General features: G+C 43.1%; 1 protein-coding gene across 1 annotated transcript in view; it reads right to left on the reverse strand.

Annotated features, from left to right (window-relative positions):
- LOC131086352 (neural-cadherin-like) overlaps nucleotides 1–24,111 on the reverse strand; it is a 40,940-nt gene extending 16,829 nt beyond the window's left edge. The window contains 18 exon segments of the mRNA XM_058029325.1: nucleotides 1,850–3,467; nucleotides 4,381–4,664; nucleotides 6,166–6,309; nucleotides 6,443–6,629; nucleotides 7,840–7,967; nucleotides 9,191–9,440; nucleotides 10,351–10,518; nucleotides 10,602–10,774; nucleotides 14,070–14,240; nucleotides 15,949–16,117; nucleotides 16,463–16,635; nucleotides 16,970–17,112; nucleotides 18,008–18,257; nucleotides 21,130–21,241; nucleotides 21,612–21,816; nucleotides 23,144–23,369; nucleotides 23,813–24,024; nucleotides 24,026–24,111. Of these exon segments, the coding sequence (XP_057885308.1) occupies nucleotides 1,850–3,467; nucleotides 4,381–4,664; nucleotides 6,166–6,309; nucleotides 6,443–6,629; nucleotides 7,840–7,967; nucleotides 9,191–9,440; nucleotides 10,351–10,518; nucleotides 10,602–10,774; nucleotides 14,070–14,240; nucleotides 15,949–16,117; nucleotides 16,463–16,635; nucleotides 16,970–17,112; nucleotides 18,008–18,257; nucleotides 21,130–21,241; nucleotides 21,612–21,816; nucleotides 23,144–23,369; nucleotides 23,813–24,024; nucleotides 24,026–24,111 (4,699 nt within the window).
- Nucleotides 24,112–25,104: the final 993 nt, after the last annotated feature.

The following is a 25,104-nucleotide window of genomic DNA, read 5'->3' on the forward strand; positions in this document are numbered from 1 at the left end:
CTCTCACATGTACACAGACAGGTTCTGGTCTAAGCACATGTGTCATAAGCCTAAGAGCTCTACAAAAACAGTTGTGGTAGTTCTCGAGAGCCATGCACTGGTTTGCAAATGCCACACGGTGCCCTGCTTGTCACATGTTTGCTGTATGACTACACAGATTTAATTCTACAGGTGACTGCAAAGAAAAGCAATGGGAATGAAAAAAGAAAAGCCGCCTCTGAGAGTTTTCAGTTTTATCTGCATTATTCAACCAACTTACAAAGTGGTTTAGACAGGGATTGGTGTTTGGGCAGGACAAACAACCAAAATGCAGACTGGGTTATAAAAAGCAAAAACAGTAGCAATTACAGCAAGACAGAAATAACAACAAGATAGAAATTACAGCAAGATAGAGAGGATGCCCAAAATACAGTGGCCAGGCTTATTTTGAGTAGATGGTGAGACTGGGGTGAGATGGAAAGCAGCATGTATTCTGCTTGTTTTGCATCCTCTCAGCAAAACTGACAAATTAGTATTTTCTGGATTTACAAAACTTACTTCTGAAGGAAAGGTTCCTCCTTACTTCTGAAGGAAATAGTTTTCTGAATTCATAAACCTACTGAGTAAAGAATCAAGGATACACAAAAAGGATAAATGCAGGAGTTCACCGTATGACAAGGAGCAGCACAGACCCTGACAACCGAGGAACTGAATGCAAGGAGAGGAAACTGTACCTCTCTGGCAGGTGTGGCAACACTCACTGGGTATTTTGCAGGAGATACAGGATGCCCTGGTGTTTGATTCCCACAGGATATGAATGTAACATACAATGTGATAGTAGCCTTTTGATTCTGCCTCTCCTTTATATTTTAATTAATCAAAGATCTGAGGTCTTGAATAGTCCCTCTCAGAAATTAACCGATGTACCGATGAAAGTAACAACTAATATGGAATTCAGGCTTGAATGAAAATGTTTGTTATTTAAGCTACAGACAGGGTTTCTCAGCAAATAGAAACAGACTTGGTTTCAATTTAACAAGAAGCTGAACTGGAGTAATTATGCAACAGGCAGTACAGGGCTTCAGTACAAATAAACAGTATCTACTCAGAAGTAGTTCCTAATGTGCCACAACAGATAATCTATCTAATGTGCTATCAAACCATAGGACACAGAGCAGAGTAGAAGAGGAAGGAACGCCCTGAGCCAACATGCAAGCATCCCAAAATATTTTTACTTGTGTGTTTTATTTTCCTGATGGGCTTATTATGGGAGCACCAGATCACAAGAATACTGCTGCCTAATTGCCAAAGCAAGAAGGGAAAGAAGCTTCTCTCACACTGCATGCAGCCAGCATTCACAGAAAACTCCACCATAACAGCATCTTTCAGCTGAAGACTTAGATGAATGTTTCAGCAGTTTACATATGAGTTCAGTATAAGTGTATTCATTAAAATTCAATGCAGTCTGGAGAAGGAAAAAGGTTTGAGGAGAAGAAAGTTCTCAGCATTCAGACTCATAATTTCTCAGCAACATTAGGAACTTTGGTAATTTTTTCTCCCCTGATATGTTAATGCTGCTGAAAAACTGTATCTGAAACCAAGAGACCATTACTCAAGTTTGACAGAAAGGTGCCAAGAAAAGCAGCCAGTTATGCTCCTTCTTCAAGGCTGGCTCACTTTCTTCTACAAATCAAGTGGCCCAGAGACCTGTGCCCCACATACCCACTGCTCTCTGTTGGGTTTAAGCAAACTTCAGTAGCACCCCTACTGACAGCTAATGTGGAACAGGATACAGTCCTCCTGTAAAACTTAAAGCTGCCTCTTTTGACCCTGTGCCACACTTGGAAGCAAACATCAGGGAGTGATTTACCATCATAGCTGTAAATGAGACACTCCATGTAGCCAGCAGAATGCGGGTGGTCATTTTGGTCCCCGATGTTGACGGTCAGCGTGTTGGTGGAGCTCATGGGTGGGATCCCGCTGTCTGTGATCAGGATGGGCAGGTAGAATGCCTTGTGCACCTCCCTGTCGAAGGTGCGCAGGGCGGTGAGCACGGCGCTGCCGTTGTGGAGGTCCTGCAGGCTGAAGCTGGTCAGGCTATCCAGATCACCGAGGAGGTGAAAGGAGAAAGGGGCTCCGTTCGCAGCAGTGTCCCGGTCCTTGGCATACAGCAGTGTGGAGGTCTCATTCATTTGGACAACCTGTGGAGAAGCTGTGTTTTCCCAGACCACTGGGTTATAATGTGCCTCGAACTCTGGCCCATTGTCATTTACATCCTGCAGAGTCACCAAAACAGTGGCACTGCCGGTCAGAGGGGGCTGTCCCATATCAGTGGCAATCACAATGAGTTGGTACTGAGCCGCCGTCTCATAATCCAGCAATCCTGCAACCATCAGCCACCCATCACTAGCCAAAGAGAACTGGCCACCTGGATCAGACTTGTTTAGCAGGTGGAAAGAAAACCTCCCATTCAGGCCAGAATCCAAGTCAACAGCAGAAACCTGAATAATTTTGGTGCCAACTGGTACATCTTCCCCAAGTGCAGCCACTTCATAGAACTGGGGATAGAAGACAGGAGCATGATCATTTGAGTCCTCCACATAGATCACACAGTGAGCAATGCTGAAGAAATCCATGTCCTCTGCTTTCACAGTCAAATTGAATACCCTCTCATGAGGTTTCTCAAAGTCGACCCGTTTGCGTAGTCGGATAAACCCACAGTTGTTGACTTCATCTGTCTCTATGGAGAACTTGCGGTCATTGTCCCCATCAACAATGCTGAATGTCACCATGGCATTTTCTCCCTCATCTCTGTCCACAGCAGACACCACTGCCACCTCAGTGTTAATACTCGCATTCTCGGAGACAAATGCTGTGTAGATCCTTTGCAGGAAGACTGGAGCATGATCATTCACGTCAGTCACCAAAATAGTGGCAGTGCCTGTCCCAGTGAGCCCTCCTCCATCTCTGGCCTCAACCACCACTAGGTATTTGTCTTCCTTCTCATGGTCCAAGGACCCAAGCACCGTAGAGATGGTGCCACTAACTGAATCAATTGAGAACAAGTTCAAATTAATTTCGTTTTTGACGTTCTGAATGATACTGTATGTTAGCACAGCATTTATACCAGCCTTGGGGTCATCGAGGTCTACTGCTGTCATTTCCATGATAGGAGTGTCAGCTGGAGAGCCCTCAGGGATGTGGCCTGTGAAACAGCCATCCGACACACAGAGGAAAAGGGGCGCGTTGTCGTTCACGTCCCTCACTTCTATGATCACGTCTGCAAAGCCAGTCAGGCCCTCTCCGCCCTCATCCGTGGCGAGAACGAGGAAGCGCCACGTGGATCGCTTCTCCCGGTCCAGCCTGGTGTGTGCGCTGATCTCACCTGTGCTCTCGTCGATGCTGAATTCGCTGCCGGCTCCCTGCCCGTGCAGGGAATAGCTAATGGCAGCTTGATCTGCTGCTTGGTCAGGATCTGTTGCAGAAACCTGGAACAAGCCAGAGCAGGCAAGTGTTTATGTTACAAAAAAGGGAAATCACACTTCTCTTATTGATGGCAGCTGCTACAGTGCAGGTTAAATGAACAGTGTGAATTTTAACAGCAAGCATCTATTGGCTTGAGTCATTCAAGTACTCTTTCAAAAAATATCATGCACAGCCTAGAGAAACAAAACCAGGACATTTCCACAGACTAATATATTCTACTGCCCCATTTATTTTGGAAAGAGAAAAAACTGTAGGAAGAATCAAAATAATAACAGTTCTGCTGAGAAAATATTTGTTGTGAAAATTTTGGAGCTGGAATACAAAGGCAAGCAGAGGCTGATTCTCTCTGAGTTTACAGACTGCTGTGAAAACAGGCCATACATCCAAGCTGATTATCAGCATAGGCCAGAGAGAGCTCCCAGCTCCTGATTTGCATCCAGGGATTGTTTAGGAGATTGCTAGTTGGACCTACCAAGAGCTGCTCTAACAACAAAACAATGAAGATGACTGAGCTGGAGTCAAAGAACAATCCCTGGTAATGTTTATTTGGTAGCAAAAATTTAACCATTACATGCTTAAAGTACACATGCCAACCATTCTGTGCTTATAGAGTTACTCAAAATGTGCCAAATCTTCTTTGTAAAGGAAATTATCCCATTTTCCAATAACTAGAAATCAGTTTGAAAAAGACTCTAAGATCAAAACCAGCCGCTATTTATGTAGGTGAGGAGAGTAAGTCCACCACAAAAAATTACCAGGTTTACTTTATTCTATTCTTTACAGAAAGTTGCTAGCTAAGTCCTAATACCAGGCCTCACCCACCCTAAATGCACTATCTTTTTGTATTTGTGTGAATGGATGGGATTGACTGAACACAAAGCCAGGTTTTGCCCTGCTTTGTGGAAACTGCTTTACCTTTAGGACAAGTACAGGCAGATCAGTGAGCTCCTCCAAGACACTGCCCTGGTATTCATTCTGAGTGAAGACTGGTGCTTCATCGTTCTTATTGACAACATTGATGATGATAAGAGTGTGGTTTTCCCATTTTCCGTCAGAAGCTACAAGCCGGAGCTCATAATGTTGTTCTTGTTCGTAATCCAGAGGCTGAGCAATGAAGACAGTTCCAATCTCAGGTTCCACATCAAAAACCCCTTTCACATTTCCTGAAGTGATCTGATACCTTAGTTTGGCATTTGCACCTATAAGAGAAAGAAACAATTGCCCCCTGTTCTCTCTATGAAATGTTCAATCCAGCTATGCACAAAGGACATGTATCCAAGAGAAACCTTATTTTCCAAGATTGTTGTGGTGTGTGCTTGTGAGATAAAACATAAAAACACACACAGAATGATCTGTATATGAAATTTGAAGTTTTTGTGTGTAGTAGATAGGAGGCTAGGTTTGCATTTATATTTACAAGTATAATTTACAGACACAGACAAGCACTTGTTGATTGATAATGGAGAGACTGTGTGCCTCTAAATCATTGTGCATTCATTTGCCAATAATAAAAATGTAACATACTCTGAAAATACAAGAAGTTATTTTTACTCAATGTTTCCTAAGCCTCTCATTTCAAATGCCAGTATTCCTCAACTTTTTTTAAACCACTGGGTGGTGCTAAAATAAAACAGAAGTCCTCTATTTCGAGCAAGAATTCATCTTCGAACACTCCACCTGCGCAACAACAGCTCTTTGTTTGCTGTAAAACTTTTAGGAACAACAACAAATAGTTTAGTGCTTCCTGTTTGCTTATTTGGAAAGGTAAAAAAAAAAAATTGCATTTCAGTATACAAAGTAATTTCCTAAATTAAATAGGTGAGCTGCTAGGAGCAAGAAGAACATTCAGCTTTTTAAGTTGTGAGTCAGCTGTGGATGACAAGACTAGAGCAATATGGATGGCTAGAAAGTGAAAAGGCTTTGCAGCACTGCCACTGAAAGAACAGCCAGCTCTCACCTGCTCCCAGCAACACGTCCCTCTGGCTCTCATCCGGGCTCTGTCACCGGCTTGCCTTCTTTTAACCAACAGATTTGTTTCTCTTCAGCAAGTTGAGCTGGACCAGCTCACAAAAGCAACCAAAATGCAAAGACAAGGACTGACTGTTGTCAGCATGTTGTACATGCTGTTGGACTGGCTCTGTCCATCTGGTCTCACCACACTGTAGGGGTAGCTTCACACCATCAGAGCTGGTGTTAGGGTGAGCCCAAATGGAAGGTCTGACTTTCCCTTTCTTCCTGACTTCATTTCTGGCCATGCCATCCCACATTTTCCACTGTTTGTCAGTTTCTTCCACAAGTATATTTAACCCACTAACACACCAAAAAACACAACTTGATTTTTTCACAATAGTGGGAAATAGAACTGACTCCTAGGGAGATCTTGAAAGCACAGGAGTCAGCAAAAAGCACGCATGTGCTCTGGAAAGAGTATAAAGTTACAGCAGTGTTGTGATTCAGGCTGATTTCATTCTGCCCCAAAGACATTGCCAGCTAACTTAATCTTTGCACTACAAACCTGAGCACCTAATTAAAGACAGCACTCATAGACACCCAGAACTTCTCTCCCCACTTTTACAAATGTTTGAAACATGGAATTGTCTCCTGAGTGCAGAGAGCTGTTTGTCCATGTAGGAAGTAGCCCTACACACAAACACACATTAACATGAAAAGGATTTAAAAGGACATGCAGGGGCCACTCACCCTCATCTTCATCATCTGCTGTTGCTGTCACAACAGGACTCCCCACCTCCCTGTCCTCATCCATGCTGACCTCATACACTGACTGAGGAAATGCCGGGGCGTTGTCGTTCACATCGCTGACAAAAATCCTCACGTAGGCTGTGTCTGAGGACATGCAGGAGGAACACAGAGGAGAAATGGCAGAGGTGGAATACCCTGCTTTATTCCAAACAGCTCACATACCTGCCAAGCCTATGAAAGTTAAAAAGCCCAATACAGAATTCCCTCTTAGTTTTACCTGTGTTGGGCTGCCCATGAACACCAGGTCTAGCAGATTCTGATAAGTCCTGAGACTGAACTTCAATCAAGTAAGAGGCTCTTTTCTCTCTGTCAAAAGATGCCTGGGTGTAAATAATTCCTGTCTCAGGTTCAATGGTGAAGAACTGATAATCCTCATTAGCATCTTTTAATATTAAGTAGTGAACCTAAAAAGGAAGTTATTAAAAGAGGTTATATTTTTAATTTTCATTTGTATGTCTAAGTGCTGTGACCTCCCCCTTCCTCAGTAGCCTCCTGGTTGTGTCTGCAAAGTAGCAATATTCTGAGGAAAGACAGATCACCTGAACAAATTTTTTCTAAGTCTTTTGTTTATTTTTATATAAAAAGTGGAGAATTCTCAAACTGAAGAACATCTGTACCAGTGACATCAAGGCACATCAAGACCAGTATCTAATCTCCAACAGTGGCCAGTTAAGAAAGATCATGAATAATAAGAAGGAGAGAGAATGTATGGACTGGCATTTTCCCTGGTGTCTCCTCAGCTTCTAGTAATTCACTGTGCTTCTGATTAAAAAAAAACCAAAAACAAACAAAACCAAAACAAACAAAACCAAAACAAAACCCAAAACAAACAAACAAAGAAAGAAACAAACAAACAAACTAATAATCTGGGTCCTGTTCAATGAGACTGAATAAATGAAAACCTCCACCAATGAAAGCTATTCACATTTTTCCCTTTAATAAAAGTCATTCTCTGAAAAAACACCAGTTCAGTCCCCACTCTCAAGTCATGCCCAGAGCAGCACCAACTGTTCTACCACACAGGTTGCTCTTCAGAAGCTACAAAATGACAGTTCCAGAACAGCAGAGTTCCCAGAGTCTCCACTAGCTAGAGTTTCTTCACAGAAGAGCTAGTAGGATTTTTAGAAATGGCTCAGGAAAATGCAAAGAAAATGAGCAATTCCCTTCAGAATTCTGCTCTTTCCTAGGCTTGGGTCATTATTACTATGATGGTCAAATGCTGGTTTGACCAATGATGGTGTTTAATCGACCATACTTAAAAGGCTGTGAATAACTGACAATAATCACTGATGGTCAATTAAAAAATGAGCTAAAGAGACAGGAGTTTGAAAACATGTCCTGCAGCCACAGCCATTTGTCTTGTCATGGGAGCAGCCCAGAGAATCATGCAGCAGTGCTTTGTCATGGTGCTGGATCAGGATGAGCTGCAGGACCCTGAGGTCACTTCTGGCATCTTCTCTCCTGCATCCCGTGAGAGGCACACCAGCCATAAGACACACAAATGCTTGACAAGTGCTGTAAGAACTGCTGGTGGCTCATTACCCTGCACGTTCTCACTAATTACAGTACCACAGCTTGAGTATGGTGAGGAAAGGAACTGGATTAAGGTCAAACCTCTCCATGTAGGCCAGAATCCAAGTCCATAGCTAACACCTGAACCACGGACGTGCCAACATCTGCTCCTTCTGGCACAGACGCCTCATAGTTAGAAGACATGAAGAAAGGAACATTGTCATTGACATCTGAAAAAGGAGGTGATGAGGATCATGGTAAGAAAATATTTTAAAACTTTTTTGTTTACTTTTGTGTTTTTTTGGTATTTTCCCCACAGTTGTATTTTGCTTGGAGGAAGGACTTTTAAGGATTATAGTAATAAGCAATCCTGCTCTGGGTTTTCTCATTCTCATGGTAGCAATCAGGAGACATTTTATAGACACTGGGCAGTTTCTGGGAAACAGTGGCCTGATCCCAGCTGAGATAGTGGCTAATGGTTTGACCAGAGATATACTAAGTCTGTAAATGCCAGGAACAGGAGGGCTTTCATCCACAGCTAAATTGCTGAAAAAGGATTTTTTCTTGTGAGCAGAATAAAGTTTCTGCCAAATTCTGGTACCAATAACTGCACTACATGAAAAACCTTTTGGGACAGGATCCATAACCTACAATGAGGCTCAGACCCTGCGCTACAGCCTGGAGGGGTTTTGCATTGGTGGATTGTGAAAGACAGGACAATGCTGTGATAAACTGAAGCAGGAAAGTTGGATTCCCTTTCAAATTACTACCCCATTTTCATTTCCATGGTGGTGGGCAAGACAAATGTTTTTGCTGGAGACTTCATTTATTCATATTTTCATTTGAATGTCTGCCTAACAAAAGTAACTCCACTAATCCTGCAAAAACAGGGATTAATATCAGATTTATAGTTTTATGTGGATCTACTGGAACAGAGCCTTATAAAAAGATCCCACTATAAGGAGGTTTGGATCAAATTTTTGAAAATTGCATTTATCATAAGGATAAATTTCATGCCTGTAATCTCAGTATGCAATGGAAAATACTGAATGTAACAAAAACCCCTAAACAGATATCCAACACAAACCTGGCCTATCTGAGCTGTTTTGCTTTCTATAGCACAGAGTATTTTCAGTAATACTAATCTCCTTTCAATAGCTTGGGAACAAGTACTAGATTTTTCCTCCTTTCGAAAGAAAATCTTTCTAAGTACCTTTACAGAACTACAGTGCTTCCTAAACATTCAAACAGCTCATTTTTGCACTATCACATCTCCACATTTGATGGCTGTACTTAGGAATTGCCTCAGACAGACCTCTTTAATGACTGCAGAACTATTTACAGTATAGAAAAATACAAAGTATTCTGAGGTGGCTTGGCATTTCATGGATATTACCTTAATTCATGGTATTATACTAAAAATAATATTTTTCTGAACAGCAGCAAAGCTTACCTGTTATATTCACACACACAGTGGCAAAGGAAGCTAAAGGAGTCATTGCTACGTTTTGTGCCCGGACTGTCAGGGTGAAAAACTTAGTAGTCTCAAAGTCAAGTGGTTCAGCGACTAGAAGAGAAGCAGATCCATCAGCTCTGTTTGGCTTCAGATAGAAACGAACTGGCATGTTAGTCTCTGGAACTTGACCCTCCTCCAGGTTATACGTGACCCTGGGATCACCAAGAGGGGATGTGGCTTTGATGGTCTGAAGAAGAAAAGAGCCACCACATACTTTCATGAAGCACGGGGTTGCAAGTGTTGGGTGATGAGTTTGATGGCAGAAACACACACACATGTATGCTCTCCAAGAACATACTCGCCTGTATGACTCAGGTAACAGACAAAACAGAAACATTTACAGAGCTGAGTTTTATTTTACAATATCTAGGTTTGGTGCAGGTGTTAAATCAACAAGAAATTTATCTGCCTGTAAATGTTCAGAGTCAGAACTTCAGCACAGCTATAGGAAATCCCTCCTCTCTGCTCCTTCCAAAGCAAAACTGATCCATAAGGAAACCATTTCTCCACTGAATTGTACATTTTACTCCGCAAGTTACAGAAGAAAAACTCAAACCCTAAATTTTTTCCAAGTGCTTCAATATTACATGCAGGAGGAGGAAGGCTGGAATTATGTGGCAATATACAGAAGACTAAGTCTTCTGTCCTTAAAGACTAAATCTCTATGGGTTAAAAAGGAATTGGTTTGGGTTAGAAGAGTCCAAAGCAAGCTATGTCATTCCACACTCTTGTGCTAAACTGAGAAAAGCTTTAAGAAAGACACAAGCAGATAGCACAGCCACTGAGGATGAGGATGGAGGAGTGAGGAGCTGGCTCTTGGAGGGAACACACAAGCATTTCTTTCTTTGGCAGTGCACAAGTCCTGTTCCTGTAATGTAAGAATTCACTGGGCAAACTGCTGCCAGCTGAAATGCCCCCCTGTTCTGTGACAGGTACGCCTGGCAAACTTTAATGGGTACAGAGCAGTGAAGGCTCATAAGGGCACAGTGCAATGCAGCAAGGCTGCAGAGCAGGCATCTGTGAACTTCTGACATAGAGCACAACAGAGGAAGAAGTGGAAATGAAGAGGGAGGGAAGTAATCAAGCTTTTAACCTACCACAATCCTGGTGTCCCGAATGGTGTTTTCGGGGATGGTGACCCAGTAAGAGCTCTGTTCCCACTGTGGGGGCTGGCTCAGTGCACTGGTGACAGTCACTGTCAGCTCCACGGTGCTGCTTCTGTTCCCGCCGTCTGTGGCTACAATATAGCGGCTGATGCGCATTGTCTGGGAAACAGAGGCACGGGATGCTTGAAAATATTGCAATTAACCCTCTGCAATGGATTTGAGGGGCTGGACTCTCACATTACCTGGGGGAGTGGGCAATTCACGTACACCCAGCCTGTGCTGGGGTTGATCTGGAAGTATTCCAGCTGATGCTCTAGCATTGAGTATGTGACAGCAGCATTCACACCCTGGTCACTGTCGTGAGCTGCAACTCGGAGGAAACTCGTCCCCACCGGAGTGTCTTCGCTGAGGAAGTCTTTGAAAAGACAAAGATCCTGTCAGCAGGTCTGCTCTGGTTTAGCAGGCTGTATTTGTAAAGAAATACCCCTGTAAAACACCATTGTTCCCTTCATGGGAGATTAAATGTTTCTGTACTGAAGCAGGTTATAAAGTACTGTCACCAACAGTGTCTATAGTTCTCTTTCAGCTTCCCCTCCCTCTCCCCTGCCACGCTGGGTTGTTAAGTGAGCTGCTGGTGGTGCAGATTTACTGACACTGCTGCTGCCAGCACTGGTGCCACTCCAGGGTGGTGCTGGCAACCCCACAGCAGCTCACATGCCCACTGCCTTGGATCACAGCCCAGCCTGCTGGGCTCAGCTAATGATAAAAGCAGGTTGGTATCAAAGGGAATTCTGTGTGAATTGAATTAGTCTTGAATATGAGTGGTGCCAGCAGCACTGCCAGTGGGAGGCACTAGGTAATTGCAAAGCACAAAGACTCAGGACACAGAAAAAATGCCTCCAGCCCCACAGTGTTTTGGAAAAACTGCCCAGGGCAAGGATCATTTTATGTATGTCTCTTTCCTTAAGTTTCACTCCCTGTTCCCAGAAATCCACCTGTGTCAGAAGTCGTGTCTTTCTGCCTGTAGTTCTAGAGAGACCAATCCTTCTTTGAACCTGCTCACGCAATTGTCATCTAAAAATCTGCTGGCAAAGTCATGAATTTGAAGAGCCCACTGCACAGAAGAATAATTTTGTCTTCCTAAGGCCTGATTTCTGGAAGGGACACCAACAAAATGATGGGAAATCAGGAGCAGTCATTTCCTGCTCCCATCCACTCTGTGAAGCACAGTTTCATATGAAACCATCACATCCCTGCTGTCTGTGTCTCTTCCACACTCATCTTTACATTGCACTGATTTTTGGTCCAGCTCTTCCCTCTATCCTCAGCCATCCAGTGCCAATTCCTCTTTCAAGTAGCTACGTGTGCTCGCCTGATTGTGTTTTTGAGCTGTTTCCCTGTACTAAGGCTCCACCAGCTCAGGGTATTAAAGCTGACTGCGGGAAGGCTATTGCAGTTGGGTTTAGGCAACCCAGTCAGTCTGTTAATTTGTGTCTTGTTCAGAAACTATTTCATATCTTTGATGTCCTTTATATGTGTGTCCTTTAGCATTTTTGATGTGGGATAATCAGAACTGCTTATGGAGCAGTCATGTTTTCTGTTTTGGTCTTCTCCTTTAATGCCTACAGCGTGTAGTAGTGGAGCAGTACAACTTTAAACAGCAGCAACCACTTGCTCTATGAGCAGTAATTTGAGATTTAATTGGCTTCACTTGTCCCTGTGACATTTAATTGTCCTGGGATTCTTGTCTTTGGTGTGTCAGTGACAGACAAGTAACAGACAAATCTCACAAGAGATTTACCAGCACTAAGACAGATTAATGAAAATTGAATTAACTGCCATAAATCACTGTAAAATTCTCCTTTTTTGTGTTTAGGCTTGTGTGTGTGTGTGTATTTATGCTGTCTTTAACAGCCAAATTCAGTTAAATTGCATTGTAATAAAAAAGACAAAGTTACTTGGAAGGGTGGTAGTCTCTCATTTCAGGTGCTTTGCTTGCTTCTGACACAACTTTAACGTTTACTGTACCATCCCTACTACAGTTTAGCATTTCTTTAATGTCTGTTTCGCAGACAGATGATAAGATGCATGGCTAAATCAGGAATTTAACCAACATCCTAGTGCTGAGAGTAAAGAACCAGCAGTTGCCAGGATGAATAGAAACCTATGACTAATGGCCTTTGATCTTGTTAGGGAAAAAGCTATTTTTAATTCTGTGACGTTCAAGCATTGATTACTTATGTAGAGACACTGGGAAAGTGCTAGGCATAAGGTGACCTCATTATCTGCAGGTTTGCCATCTCAAACAGCTGCCTTTCTTCAGAACCTTTGCCAGTACGCTCTGTTCATGAAAAAAGAAAAAAACCCTGCCTGTTTCTCAAAGTGCTGAAGCCACCATAATCACAAATGCAACCTCTCAGCTTCACAGCTTTTGAAAAAGAATCCTGGGCAGTTTCACTTGAAGGACACGTGTGATGGTGGAATAAAAGGTTCATCTTTGCAAAAACATTACCTCTACCTCAGGGACTCTCTGCTCCACTCAAAAATATTTCTCTCCAGAAAGATCATTCCTACTCAACTTCTCAGTGCTGCTTTGGCCAGGTTTGCAGAAAACACTGGTAAGACTGTAGAAATAGCTATTCCAAATCTACACATTTTAATGAATTTGGCACTTAGAATTAGTCACTACAAGATACTTTAAAAGGTGCAACACAATTTTCCTTCTGTCCTTGTACATAACTTTGAGATGTGGATGTATATTTAGCATATTTCCCAGCAGGTCACTTCTTGTTAAACTCCTAAAATATAAACATCCAACTTATTTTTGAATCCTTCTAAAATGCTGGCATCTGTGATGTTAAAGACAATTTTCTTATAAGCCATCTTCATTTTAATAGGGCATTGGTCACTGCTTTGCCCTCCATGACATTTCCACACAAGTGGCAAAAAAACTCCAAAATGAAGCTGTTGGCAGATGCATCAGCAACATTTTTTTTTCCATTTTCAAGCAATTATGCAAGGAAGGACCTGTTCCAGTCCAACAGCTAGAGATTATACTCATGACTTGTGGATGACATTAAATGTAGAGAGTCCAAGTGTAATGAAATGCAGGATTCTACTGGAGAAGCATCAAGTCAAATTAAACAATAGACCGATGTAAAGCATATCATGTGGGATGAAAAAGGGAATGTCACCAGGTCAAATGGGAAAAGCTAGCTCAGCAGGACAGACACAGCAGGCATTGGCTCCCAGCCAAAGGCAGCCTAGAAACCAAGGATTCTGTGCTGTTTGACAAGACATAAATGCCACTTCAATCTATTCAAACAGAAATATCATGCTACAGAGACACAGATGACAATTGTACTTGTGGTCAGGGTCGATGATTTCCGAGCTAGGATGTCATGTTTTGTTTTGGGACATCAAATAAAAATTTAGCGTGGAAAAAAGCTGGGCAGAGAAAAGCTGCAGAGAGAAGGGATCAGACCTGCCTCATCTGTAGGAGTGAGTATGTAAATGTTTTTAAGAGAACTGCAGTGACTAAAGAGCACTGGTTAATTCTGCTCATTCCTACTGATGATGGGTTAAACAGTAACTGGCTTAGTGGGAAACAAAGGAAGATTGGTCACCTAGCAGACTGACTGCTGTTACAAGGAATAACCTCCTGGCCAATTCCCGTGGCAGCACTGGGACAAGCAGTTAGCAGCACTCACACTGGTAGCGGCTGTTCTCAAACTTGGGCTCGTTGTCGTTGAGGTCGGCGATGAGCACGGTGAGCTGGCACACGCCGATCAGCGGCTCCCGCGCCCGGTCTGTGGCCGTGACAGACAGAGTGTGCTCCCGCTGCTGCTCCCGGTCGAAACTCTGTGTGGTGGTGATGACTCCTGCCAACACAGACACTCCTGTGCTGTCTGCCACAGCCTCAGGACTGGGTCTGCAGAGAGCAACCCGCACAACTCCTGCACAAAAGGAAGCTCTGGCTGCGTGCAGCACAGCCGTGAGGCTCGATCCTCACCGACCCTGCAATGCGTTCTTGGACTAGACCAACTCCAGTTCTCTTGTCTCTCCTCTCCTCACATGCCACATTTTCCTGCTGCCCTGATAAAAAGCTCAGTCTGAGTATCTTGTTATCTCATGGTTCATGGAGCACAGGACTTTCTCCTTCTCATTGAAGAGCCTCTCTAGGTTTAGTCCAAGTAACTGAATCAGCTCATTATTGCTTGAGGAAGAGTCACAGCACAGAAGACACAGCGACATGACCAAAGTAACCTCTGCTACAGGAGTTGGAGGCTGTCTCATTGAACAGATTAAAATTGGGTAAAATCATATAGTGGATAAACCAAACCATTTCCTCCAAATCTTCAGGTTTTCCTCCCTACTAATCACTCCCTACCTCAGCTATTTTCTTCTGGTTAGCAGATTTCAAACTGACCTTCTTGAGGCCACTTCTAGACCTATTTTTCTCCCTATGCTCAGAGTTCTTCAGCTCTGTTGTAATCCTTTCCAATCTCCTGCACAGTCCTGGAGATAACAATATCCCATTTTCCTATTTTGACTATAGAAACATCAACAACTACATAATATCTTCATTTGAAATAAATCATATATAAATACATCATTGCCCTGTTCTGGTATGAGGGTTTTGCCTGCAGTGCACTGGATTTCCTATTTGTGCATTAAATGAGAAATAAACTGTGGCTGTATCATAGGGAAGAATAAACTTTACCTGTAAAAATCATAATTTCTGCTGTGCATTTTTATAGCTACTCATGATCCAAATAAGAAGGTAATTGATACAGAACACATTTCTATCTTCTTATTGAACTGGGATTGGTTTCCCTATTTAATTTGCATTTGGAACTCTCAATAGAAGAAGGATGTAGATCTGTGAATCCAGAAGAGGGACATGAAGATGATCAGAGAGTTGGAAAGCTCTCCTGTGAAGACAGACTGAGCTGGGATTTTTCAGCCTGGAGAAGAGAAGGTTCCAGGGAGACCTTACAGCACCTTCCAGTACCTAAAGGTGGCTTACACAACATCTGGAGAGGGTCTGTGGGCATATAGTGATATGAAAAATGGTAATGGCTTTAAACTGAGGGAGAACAGGTTTAGACTAGGAAGAAATTCTTTACTGTGAGGGTGGTGCGACACTGCCCAACACAAGTTGCCCAGGGAAGCTGTGGAAGTGTTCAAGGCCAGGTTGGATGAGGCATTGGGCAACCTGGTCTAGTGGAAGATGTCCCTGCTCACAGCAGGGGTGTTGGAAATAAATAATCTTTTAGGTCTTTTCCAACCCAAACCATTATATGCTACTATGATTTGAATCACTACAACCTTCATTAAATCTAATCTAATCTAATCTAATCTAATCTAATCTAATCTAATCTAATCTAATCTAATCCTATCTAATCGATGTGCATGGGTATTTACATACCCTGAGCATTTTCCAGTGTTTATCCTATAAACTGTCACAGCTAACCCTGCAGTTACATGGTTAAGCATGAGCCCACATGAACATACTGATACAGAGGCATTTTTATTACAATACAACGTACAATTTTCATTTTTTTTCAGTAACCTAAAGCTACTGACCTGTGTCTGGATCAATGCTGAAGCCAAGGGAAGCTCCATCTCGGTGCATGAGCCCATACTTCACCTCTCCATTGATGCCAAGGTCTGCATCATAGGCTTCCACCTGCAGCACATGCGTGCCTGGAGGCTGGTTCTCCAGAACCCAGGTGCTGTCACTGTAGTAAGCGCACTAAAAACACACCCAAACATCCGACCCTAAATATTACACAGAGTCGCGTGAATCTGCTGCACAGTGTCAATATTTCTTCTAGCAGGTCTGGGAAAAACTTGGAAGGAAATAACTACTATTACTTATGCACACAAAGAAATCAATCTCTAAGGGAGAGGAAGGGAAAAGGAGGATGAAGATTCTACACTTCCTCTAGGAAGAGAATTGTCTTCTGTTCACTTACAAGTTTCTTCTGCTCTGCACACACAGACCCTTCAGCCCACCAGCAGCCACCAGTAGCAATAGAGACTATTACCCCAGTTATAGTTTAGATGGGAAAAGAGTATCTGCAGAAAGACATCTCACCTCTCTAAAGACAGGCTTGTTGTTATTAACGTCATTAATTCCTACAATAACCTCAGCAAAACTGCTCAGAGGAGTGGGTCCCCCCGAGGCATTGTCATCTATGGCAGTGACATTCAGGGTGTACTGTGGCCCTTTCAGGCTGGGTGGTGGGTTTCTGCGGAGTTTAATGATACCTGAATTTGGAAGCATAAAGTGTCATGTTAATTTACTCTGTAAACACACAAAATCAAGTGAGCATCACATTTCTTTGAACAGTTACTGTATTTTGGTAGCAAAGCACAGTAACTGTTCATGTTAGTCTGCACAGACTTGGACCAGGATCCCAAGTTTTGGCTGATAGTTAAAGAACAACCATCATATCAAAGAACTAATGCTCACTGATACAAAGCATTCCCATCTGCGGATTATATAAATACGGAGCTTTCTTAGTGTTCTTGAGACACAGGTTGGGCAGAGTCAATAGAGATTAGACAGTAAATACCTGAGTTCTAAACCCTCTTTCCTTACCTTTCTGGCTATCTAGCTCAAAGTTGCCCTCCTCATTGCCCCCTGTAATCAGATAGAGCAGCCCGTCCCCATCAGGGTCCTCTGCCCGAACAGTCGCCACCAAGGTGCCGGGACCAGCATCTTCCGAAAGGAAGGTCCTGTAACTGATGGACACAAGGGAGCAATGGCAGCACACAAGTGTCAGAATAACCATCACCCTCTTAACCATCAGCAACAGTATGAACTCACTATGAATGGCTTTTTAAAGCTTTGGGCATGCAATCATGGAATCTTAAATTGGTTCAAGATATGACTTAGGTCTTCTTTGTTCAACATTTGGTACTTATTTTGGGATTGTAATCCTGTACCTTTGGTATACCTAATTTTGAAGGATCCTTTGGAGTATAACAATGTGCACCATAATAAGTTGTACTGTAAAACAGGATCATCTATCTACTAAAGTTGAGAAAAAGGACTAGTATCTGCCATGCAGTGTTTCTTATGCCCCTATATATTAATGGAAAGCATCAGATACTACAGAGATGAATGTAAAATAGTATTTACTTTTATAAATAAATATATGTATGTTTTGTATTTTAAATATGTTCAGACTTCAAAATTGTGCAAAGAATAGAAATTGTCTCGATTGAGGACAGGAAAGAAAAGGAAGTCTTAAAGAAGCAGGAGCTCATGAAATTAGCTTACAATACAATCTTTTGGTGCTAAAATTAAATTTTAGTAGTAGTTTGCTAACTACCATATTTATTTGTCACCTATTTATACATGGATAATCACTTTGAGACCTAGGAGTCAACACAGTCAAAATCATTCCCTGTATAGACAGGTCTTTGATTCATTCTGTTCTCTCTCTATAAAATCAATATACTGGTATCACAAATGATGTATTTTTTAATATACACTCTAGAAATGAAAGTCCAACTCCTAAAGCCTTTCTATATAGAAATCACCCTTCAATTTCACTGGTATTTACAGGTGCACAAAGGTTACATGTCAGACCAGCACCATTTAAGAGCAGGGCAGGGGCTGAGGGTGCCTTACAGGGCCTGGGAGAAGACGGGAGCCTCGTCGTTGACGTTGGCCATGCGGATGCGCACAGACGCCGTCCCCGTGCGAGGGGGGTGTCCTCTGTCCACAGCGATCACCACAAACTCGTACATGTGGTTGGCTCGCTCAAAGTTCAGCCTCTGGTTAGAATTGACGACCCCGTGACGTGTGATGGAAAAATCAGTGCTCTGGATGAAGTAAGAGATCTCAGAGTTGGAGCCAGAGTCGCAGTCGGTTGCAAACACTGTTAGAGAACACAATTAACAGAACAGTCATACTGCAAAGGAGGTTTGGTTATGCTGTTTGCCACCAAGCCAACTCTGGTTTTTTGTCAGTTTTTGAGAACAGGCATCACCTAAATCTGTTTCATCCACAAAAGGTTTTTTTTGTTGTTTTGTTTTTGTTTTGTTGTTGTTGTTTTTTGTGGTTAGAGTCTGAGAACTTAGGAGGAGGCTGGGAGCGAAAAATCAAAACAACTCTTCCCTCTGCTCCAACCCAACCCGAGTGATCTCAGTCAGGGGAATTTGCTAGAGCTGTGATCCCAGCACTGCACAAAAGGCTTTGCACAAATAGCAGTCAACACTGGTAATTAGCACACAATCAGTATGCACGTTGGTTAACATTATCAGTCATAAACTGGTTCCTCGCTCTTTCCAGGAATGCTATGTTCAAATTCAATTAGCTCCCAGCCAGTTATATACTTTTTAATTACCTGGCACTTCAAGGTACGAAGAATGATTAAACATTCCCCCCCAGTAAGTGTTTATTCAGTACACTGCGTGCCCCATCTGCTCAGCACAACAAAGCATCAAAAGTGATTTTTAAGAGCAGAAGCTCACCTCTCCAATTACCTTGCAGTTTTTCTAGCCTAACAGCGAGGCTTCACATCATTCCCACACTGTTAATAAACACACTCCTTATTCTACCAGTAGGATCCAGATGCAGCCACCGTGGCAGCCTTGTGCAAGCAGAACAGTGACTGCAGCGTGTGGACACCCCAGCAAACAGTTGCAGCACCATCCACAGAGGGGTGGCAGAAACAACCTGCCTCTATCAGAATACTAACTCAAAATAGGAAAAGAGCAGAGAATGATTTCAAAAGTACACTGAAGAACTGCTCTACTTAGTTGCAAAAAATTTCAACTGCATATGCCTATGGAAAGTTACTCATCTTTGTTTACAAGGATATTTAGAGTGGTTCAATATCTTGTTCAAAATCTCTCCAAATCCTGCTGTGAATAAATGTTTGTATTACAGACTACAAAATCAAGGGCTTTAGTGTTAATCACTCTCTTGCTGCACTGACAGACAAAACACAAAAACTAAAATGACAGTGATTTAAAACTGTCAAATGTAGTGGTTAAGTATTGTTTTTAGAAAGGCATGCAGAATGTGAAAATTTTTTTTATTTGAAAAATTCAGATTTAATCTACAGCCATTAGTGAGCCATTTAACCACTCACAGAAATACATTCTATGTGCTTAATGATATGCTTCTTTTCCCCCAGATGTTTTCTGGCAAATAGGGAATGTGGCACTTCTACATGACAGAAACATGCCTTACTTCCCAATAGCACCTGGGAATCCCATTCCTCTCCGTTTTGTTCCATCCTGGAAACTGGTGTGCCTTGCAAAGGATATTTTAAGGATCATATGCCAGGCACAAGCAGCTCTGTGCTGGCTTTGCACATGTTCTGAACTAGCTTAGCACGAGATAACTCTGGCTCAGAAGCTGACTGAGCTGCAGCTACAGCTCCAAGCCTTGTCCTGCTGGCACAGTGATGCAGCTGAAGGTTTGTGGGTCATTCTGAGGCTGCAACATCCCATCCCTCAAGGAGCTACAGTGAGGGTAAGAGCTCTTTGTCTTTTTTCCTGAGACACTTGCCTTGGCAGTCAGAGTTGGTGGCCCAGGTCTCATCCTGCACAAGGCACAGCTCCCTTGCAGCCACCAACAACCCTGCTCAGCCCTTCCACAGCAAGTGAGTCTTCACACACCCATTTCCACTGACTGCCACTATACTTCCACCTCACATTTTCTTTTCTAAGATGCTCTTTCTCTTGAAATGTACCCCATGTGGCAAGACAACAACGTGGGATGCAATTGCACAGCTTTGACATTATGCTTTTTTTGGACATGGGGCATAAGTTTTTTCCCCCACAAGTGGAATTTTTATGAGCTTTACAAGTCCTCTGGACAAAAGAATATCCATCTCTTTAAGGAGAATCACGTGCTTAGGAATTTTAGGATTTGGTTATTCTGATAAATTTCTTTCTTCCCAAGAGCAATTAAATCTAAAAATTAGGTCTGACAAGCTCTGAACTCTCTTTGCAAATGTTTAGAGAAAGCAGGCCCTGCAGACCCCTGACACAAGGGAAGCTAAACTTCTTATCACCTCTGCAACCTGCAGAGTTCAGCTCCAGCTTTGGGAAATTTACATTTTCATCTTTTTGCTAAGTCTTGCCTTGGCACATACCCATTTCTCAGAGTCCACACCCCCTGAAGTCTTTTATCAGCATACCATTTTAGCCTCTAAAAATATCACCTGTGCATTCAGGGTTTATATGCAAGTGACACATGGCCATGTTAAAAACAAACATGGGATGATGACTGGTAAGCCACAACCATAAATTTAAATTCACAGACTTTCAAAATATTTTTCCTTTAACACTTTGAAAGTCAGTTACACAGCATTAATGCCTATTTGACAAAGCAAGCTGCCCATTAAAAAAAGCCCAGGTTTTTTTCTTAACACATTAAGGAAAGTAAAACTAATTGTAGCTGCTTCTGGCACACAAAAAGATGACCAAGATGAGTTAAAAGACAGCTACAACATTTAAAGGAAATGAAGTCACTTCCTATCAGCTGCTTTAACTGCCCTGGGATAGCACAGGATCTCTCCTTGGGGACAGCACAGTGATCCTCACCTGAAGACACTCACAGCTCTACTTCCAGGATAGCTAAGAGTCACCCCCAGACTGCCAGGAAAGCTGCCATCCACACCTTACCAAGGCAGTGCCTGTGGAAGAGAGCACTTCCTCACGGCCAGACCATGGAAAGGTAACAAACTAGCAGGCCTGTGGCAGGACTGAAGTGAGAGGTGACAGGATGGTCCCCACCTTGCAGAAGAGACGTGCCAACGGGAATGGTTTCGGGAACGTTGTCTCTGCTGTAAATGGAGCGCTGGAACTCAGGGGAACAGTCGTTTTCATCGGTGATATGGACCATGACCTGAGGAAAAAGGACACACTGAGAGTGGATTTTAGCCCCTACACTGCTAAAGAAGCACCACTTTCTGGACACTGCAGTGGCACTCAGTGCTTTTGCTGCTGTCCCATCCTTACACCTCTGATGCTATTCTTCTCACCGTACTCCTGGAACACAGAGAAGTGTTTTCTCCTCCACTCCCAAGACGGGAGGCAAAGCCAAAGAGTACTAACAAGAGGTTTCTGCAGAGCCCAGATGTGAACCCAGGTCAGAGCCCAGATCTCTGCTGTACTACAAGGCTCCCTGCTGCCCAGCATCCTCACTGGGCTATCCATCTGTGTAACTGGTCCTGGAGCAAGGGCTGGCAGACCATGGAGTGAAGAGATTCCAGTACCTCAGTCACACTGCTGAGAGTGCTCTCAACTTCCATGGCTTTCAGAAGGAGGTGGTAGAGGTGGTGCTCGCTCTCGTAGTCCACGGGGTGGGTCAGGCTGAGCTCTCCACTCTCTTGCCTCACCCGGAACAGCCCAGAGGGGTTGGTCAGGAGAGTGTAGGAAAGAGGCTGGCTCTGGAAAGAAACAGCCTCAACAACTGCTACTCTGCAAAGAACGAGAGAACAACATTTGCTTCAAAACAATACCAACAAAAGCTGTCTCCTCAGCAGCTAGAGGAGGATGGGGTGAGGAAAGGTGTCTTGCTCACTCTCTGTCAATGTTTGGCTCAGTTTTGTATCCAGACTGGAAACCACTTTTGCTACAGGGAGCACATCTACCTTCTCTTCTCTCACCAAACTTATTCACCAATATAGTAGTGCTGAAATAAAAAACCATTTCAACCCCCACTACCACTAAAACATCTTTTCCTTCCCTATTGTAGCCTTTGAAATGACAGCACTTATTCCTGAATAACTGAGAAACTGGTTTACCCCCAGTTTCTCAGTTATTCAGGAATAAGTGACCTACTACACTTCTGAGTTTCTCTGTAGTTGTATATTTAGAAAAGAAATGAGTTTAGACATGGATGGAAAACCCATGGAGCACAGGGCTTTCAGATCCTGCTGTCCACCTTGGCAGGATATCAAAGGAATATTTGCCTCCCTACTGTGACTTGTGTTTTGAAGCTCCACCTCTCACAGCAGTCTTTCACCAGCATAATACACTTTTAGCTCATCTCACTGAAAGCTCCTGTGAAGTAGAGAAATTTCCTTCCTCCTTCTCATTCAGTCTCTCTTAAGGATTAGTGGCACATCTCCAGCAATTTTTTCCTAGGTCATCAGTTTATTTTGAGGTTTCCTGCTCCTTAGAGGCCTTATGGCACTGTTCCACCTGCTCCTTAGAGGCCTTAAAGCCCATTCTTCTCTCAAGTAGCTGAACAGTGACAATAAACCCAGAGCCAGCTTGAGAGCATCTCCCCACTGTGGCTTGGCTTTGCCACTCTCCGTGCAACAGCAGAGCCCCTTGGAGACTGAGCTTTACCTATTTGCACTTCACACTGCTGCTGTTATCTCAAAAGTATGGCAATGACTTGTCTTTCTAGAAATTTAAATACAAGTCAAACAGGACACAAACAACTCCAGATCTGGTTAATTAAAAGACTTTTTTTCAAGCATTTGTTTAAGTCACTAGGAGATGCATAGCCAGTAGTTTGGCTGTTCTAATTCACGATGCAATGCACTAAAACCCCAAAAGCATTAAAATAATTCCAGCATCCCAGACTACATGTGACACATGGAGACCCATGTCACACTGGAGAAACATCAAAAGAGGCATAATTTCTTTTAGAAAACACAACATTAATTTTAAAGTGTGATAGACAAATGCATATGCATGGCCCTAGGAAGCAAATCACAACAGTTTCACCCTGTTGTGCTCTGTGAAGCCCCTCTCAGACTGCGGGGAGGGAGTCACCCAACCAAGCACAACTCACTTTTCTCCAGCTGGAGTGTTTTCAGGGACAAACACGCTGTAGGACATGTTAGTGAACTGCGGAGGGCGGGAGCCGGCCAGGATGGAAACGGAGGCGTAGGGGCTTCGGTTGCCCTGCTCATCAGAGGCTTCCACAGTCACCACGTACTCCTTGTTCCACGTCAGAGGCAGACCAGTGGTCATGATCATGCCAGTGTCCTTATCCACTCGGAATCGCTCGTCACCACCTACCAACACAGGCACAAAGCTGCTCTGAGACATGCCCCACAGCAAGGACATTGGCACCTTCACCATTTCAAAGTAAGCCATCCTCAACTCATCCACCTCTCTCCTTGGATGCACTACTTTTTACCTTTCCAGTTGTTCACCTTATCTTTCACACACACTGTTTTGCTGACCAGCAGTGTAGAAGAGACAAGAACAAGAAAGAAATGGAGCCTTAAGCTAACAATAAAGCTGCCATCAATTTCAAAATAAGCAAAGAAAATGGCAAGAAGGAAGATTCCCATCCATGTAACTTTTACTTACAGCACTTCCAGCTTCTGTTTGCTGTACTTATTGTATCTTTAAGGATTCCCCACGGGAAAAATTTACCCATGAAATTGTAAACTCAGTAAGAAACATTTGCAACTAAAGAGAATTTCACCTTTTGCTTTCAGACTGGCCGTACCTGCAGTGAGAGTGTAGGTTATGGCAGCAGAGGCGTTCTCAGGGCAGCTGCAACGCGCCGTGAGCTGGTAGACGAGCGCGCCTTTGCGCGCATCGGGGTCGACGCGCGCCAGGTACGGGTACGGGTACATGGCCCAGGACAGCAGCTCCTCCTCGGGGGCAAGGAGGGTCACGTGGCACAGGTACCAGTCATCATCTGCAAAACACACACGCACAGCTTGGTCTCCAGCTTAACGCTAAGATCTTATCCATCAGTATCTGTCAACAAACTGAGAAGGAAGCTTCCACTGCAAAGGACATGTAGAGATTTAATCACGCTATTTTTTAGCCCCAGGGAGACCTATATTCAAGCCTTTTTAATTCACAGCAAGTCACTAACAGATGCTAAAGTTATGTATGGGCTCCTTGAAGAAATTTTCCTAAGCACATTTGTGTTCTAAAAGTGGCCTTAAGATTTGACTACAAATTAAAAAGAATATATTATGGAATGTAGAGAATAAAGTTGAATAAAAAGAGAAACTACATGTAGAAAGGGGGTATGTAGAAAGGTACATAGGAGAAATGTACATTTTCTGCCTATTAAAATATGATCACATACTTCAACAAACTGCATTGAGGTTGCAGGTCTGTTAAGGGCTGCACCACTACACAATGAAACCCCCACCCAGGTGTGTGTGTGTCTCATACAGGAAACCCTTCAACTCTGCCTTCAAGAAGGCCATTTCACACAGGATGGAAGAAGGAGCACATGGACAAAACCAGCACCAAAAGCCAGAAATTCCAAACAATTTTAGGTGCGTGTCTCAGGGATGTGATACTGAATAAAAGGCTACCCACAGACAGACATTCCCTGACACACCAGACCTGCACTTACAAGCAGCCTTACCCTGCAGTAAAAATACATGCTAGACAAATTTCCCAGAGATAATTGTTTCCAGGAAGGAAAAAACTTTACTGAATTTTTGTGGGGTTTTATAGTATTTAAAATCATTTAAGACATGGTTTCCTTAGTTTTCTTATATTACATGGTTTCTGGTTTTCTCATGTACCAGCACTGATTACAGGAGAACATTGGTTCACTTTTTTTTCTCTGCATTGCTGTGTAGGACAAGGCACAACCCACAGCATGAGGCTGTAGCTCATAAGAGCAGCTGGAGCAGTCACTGTTTTATCTACACCCAAGAAGGAGGGTTGGCAAATACATGTCCTAATTCAGCCTGTTACAGACAGTGTTATTTTGCTAGTAAAGGGATGAAAACTTGTAGGCATGAGCATTTAAAGATATTTTTATTC

This window comes from Melospiza georgiana, chromosome 1, assembly GCF_028018845.1.
Source record: "Melospiza georgiana isolate bMelGeo1 chromosome 1, bMelGeo1.pri, whole genome shotgun sequence".
NCBI classification, from domain to species: Eukaryota; Metazoa; Chordata; class Aves; order Passeriformes; family Passerellidae; genus Melospiza; species Melospiza georgiana.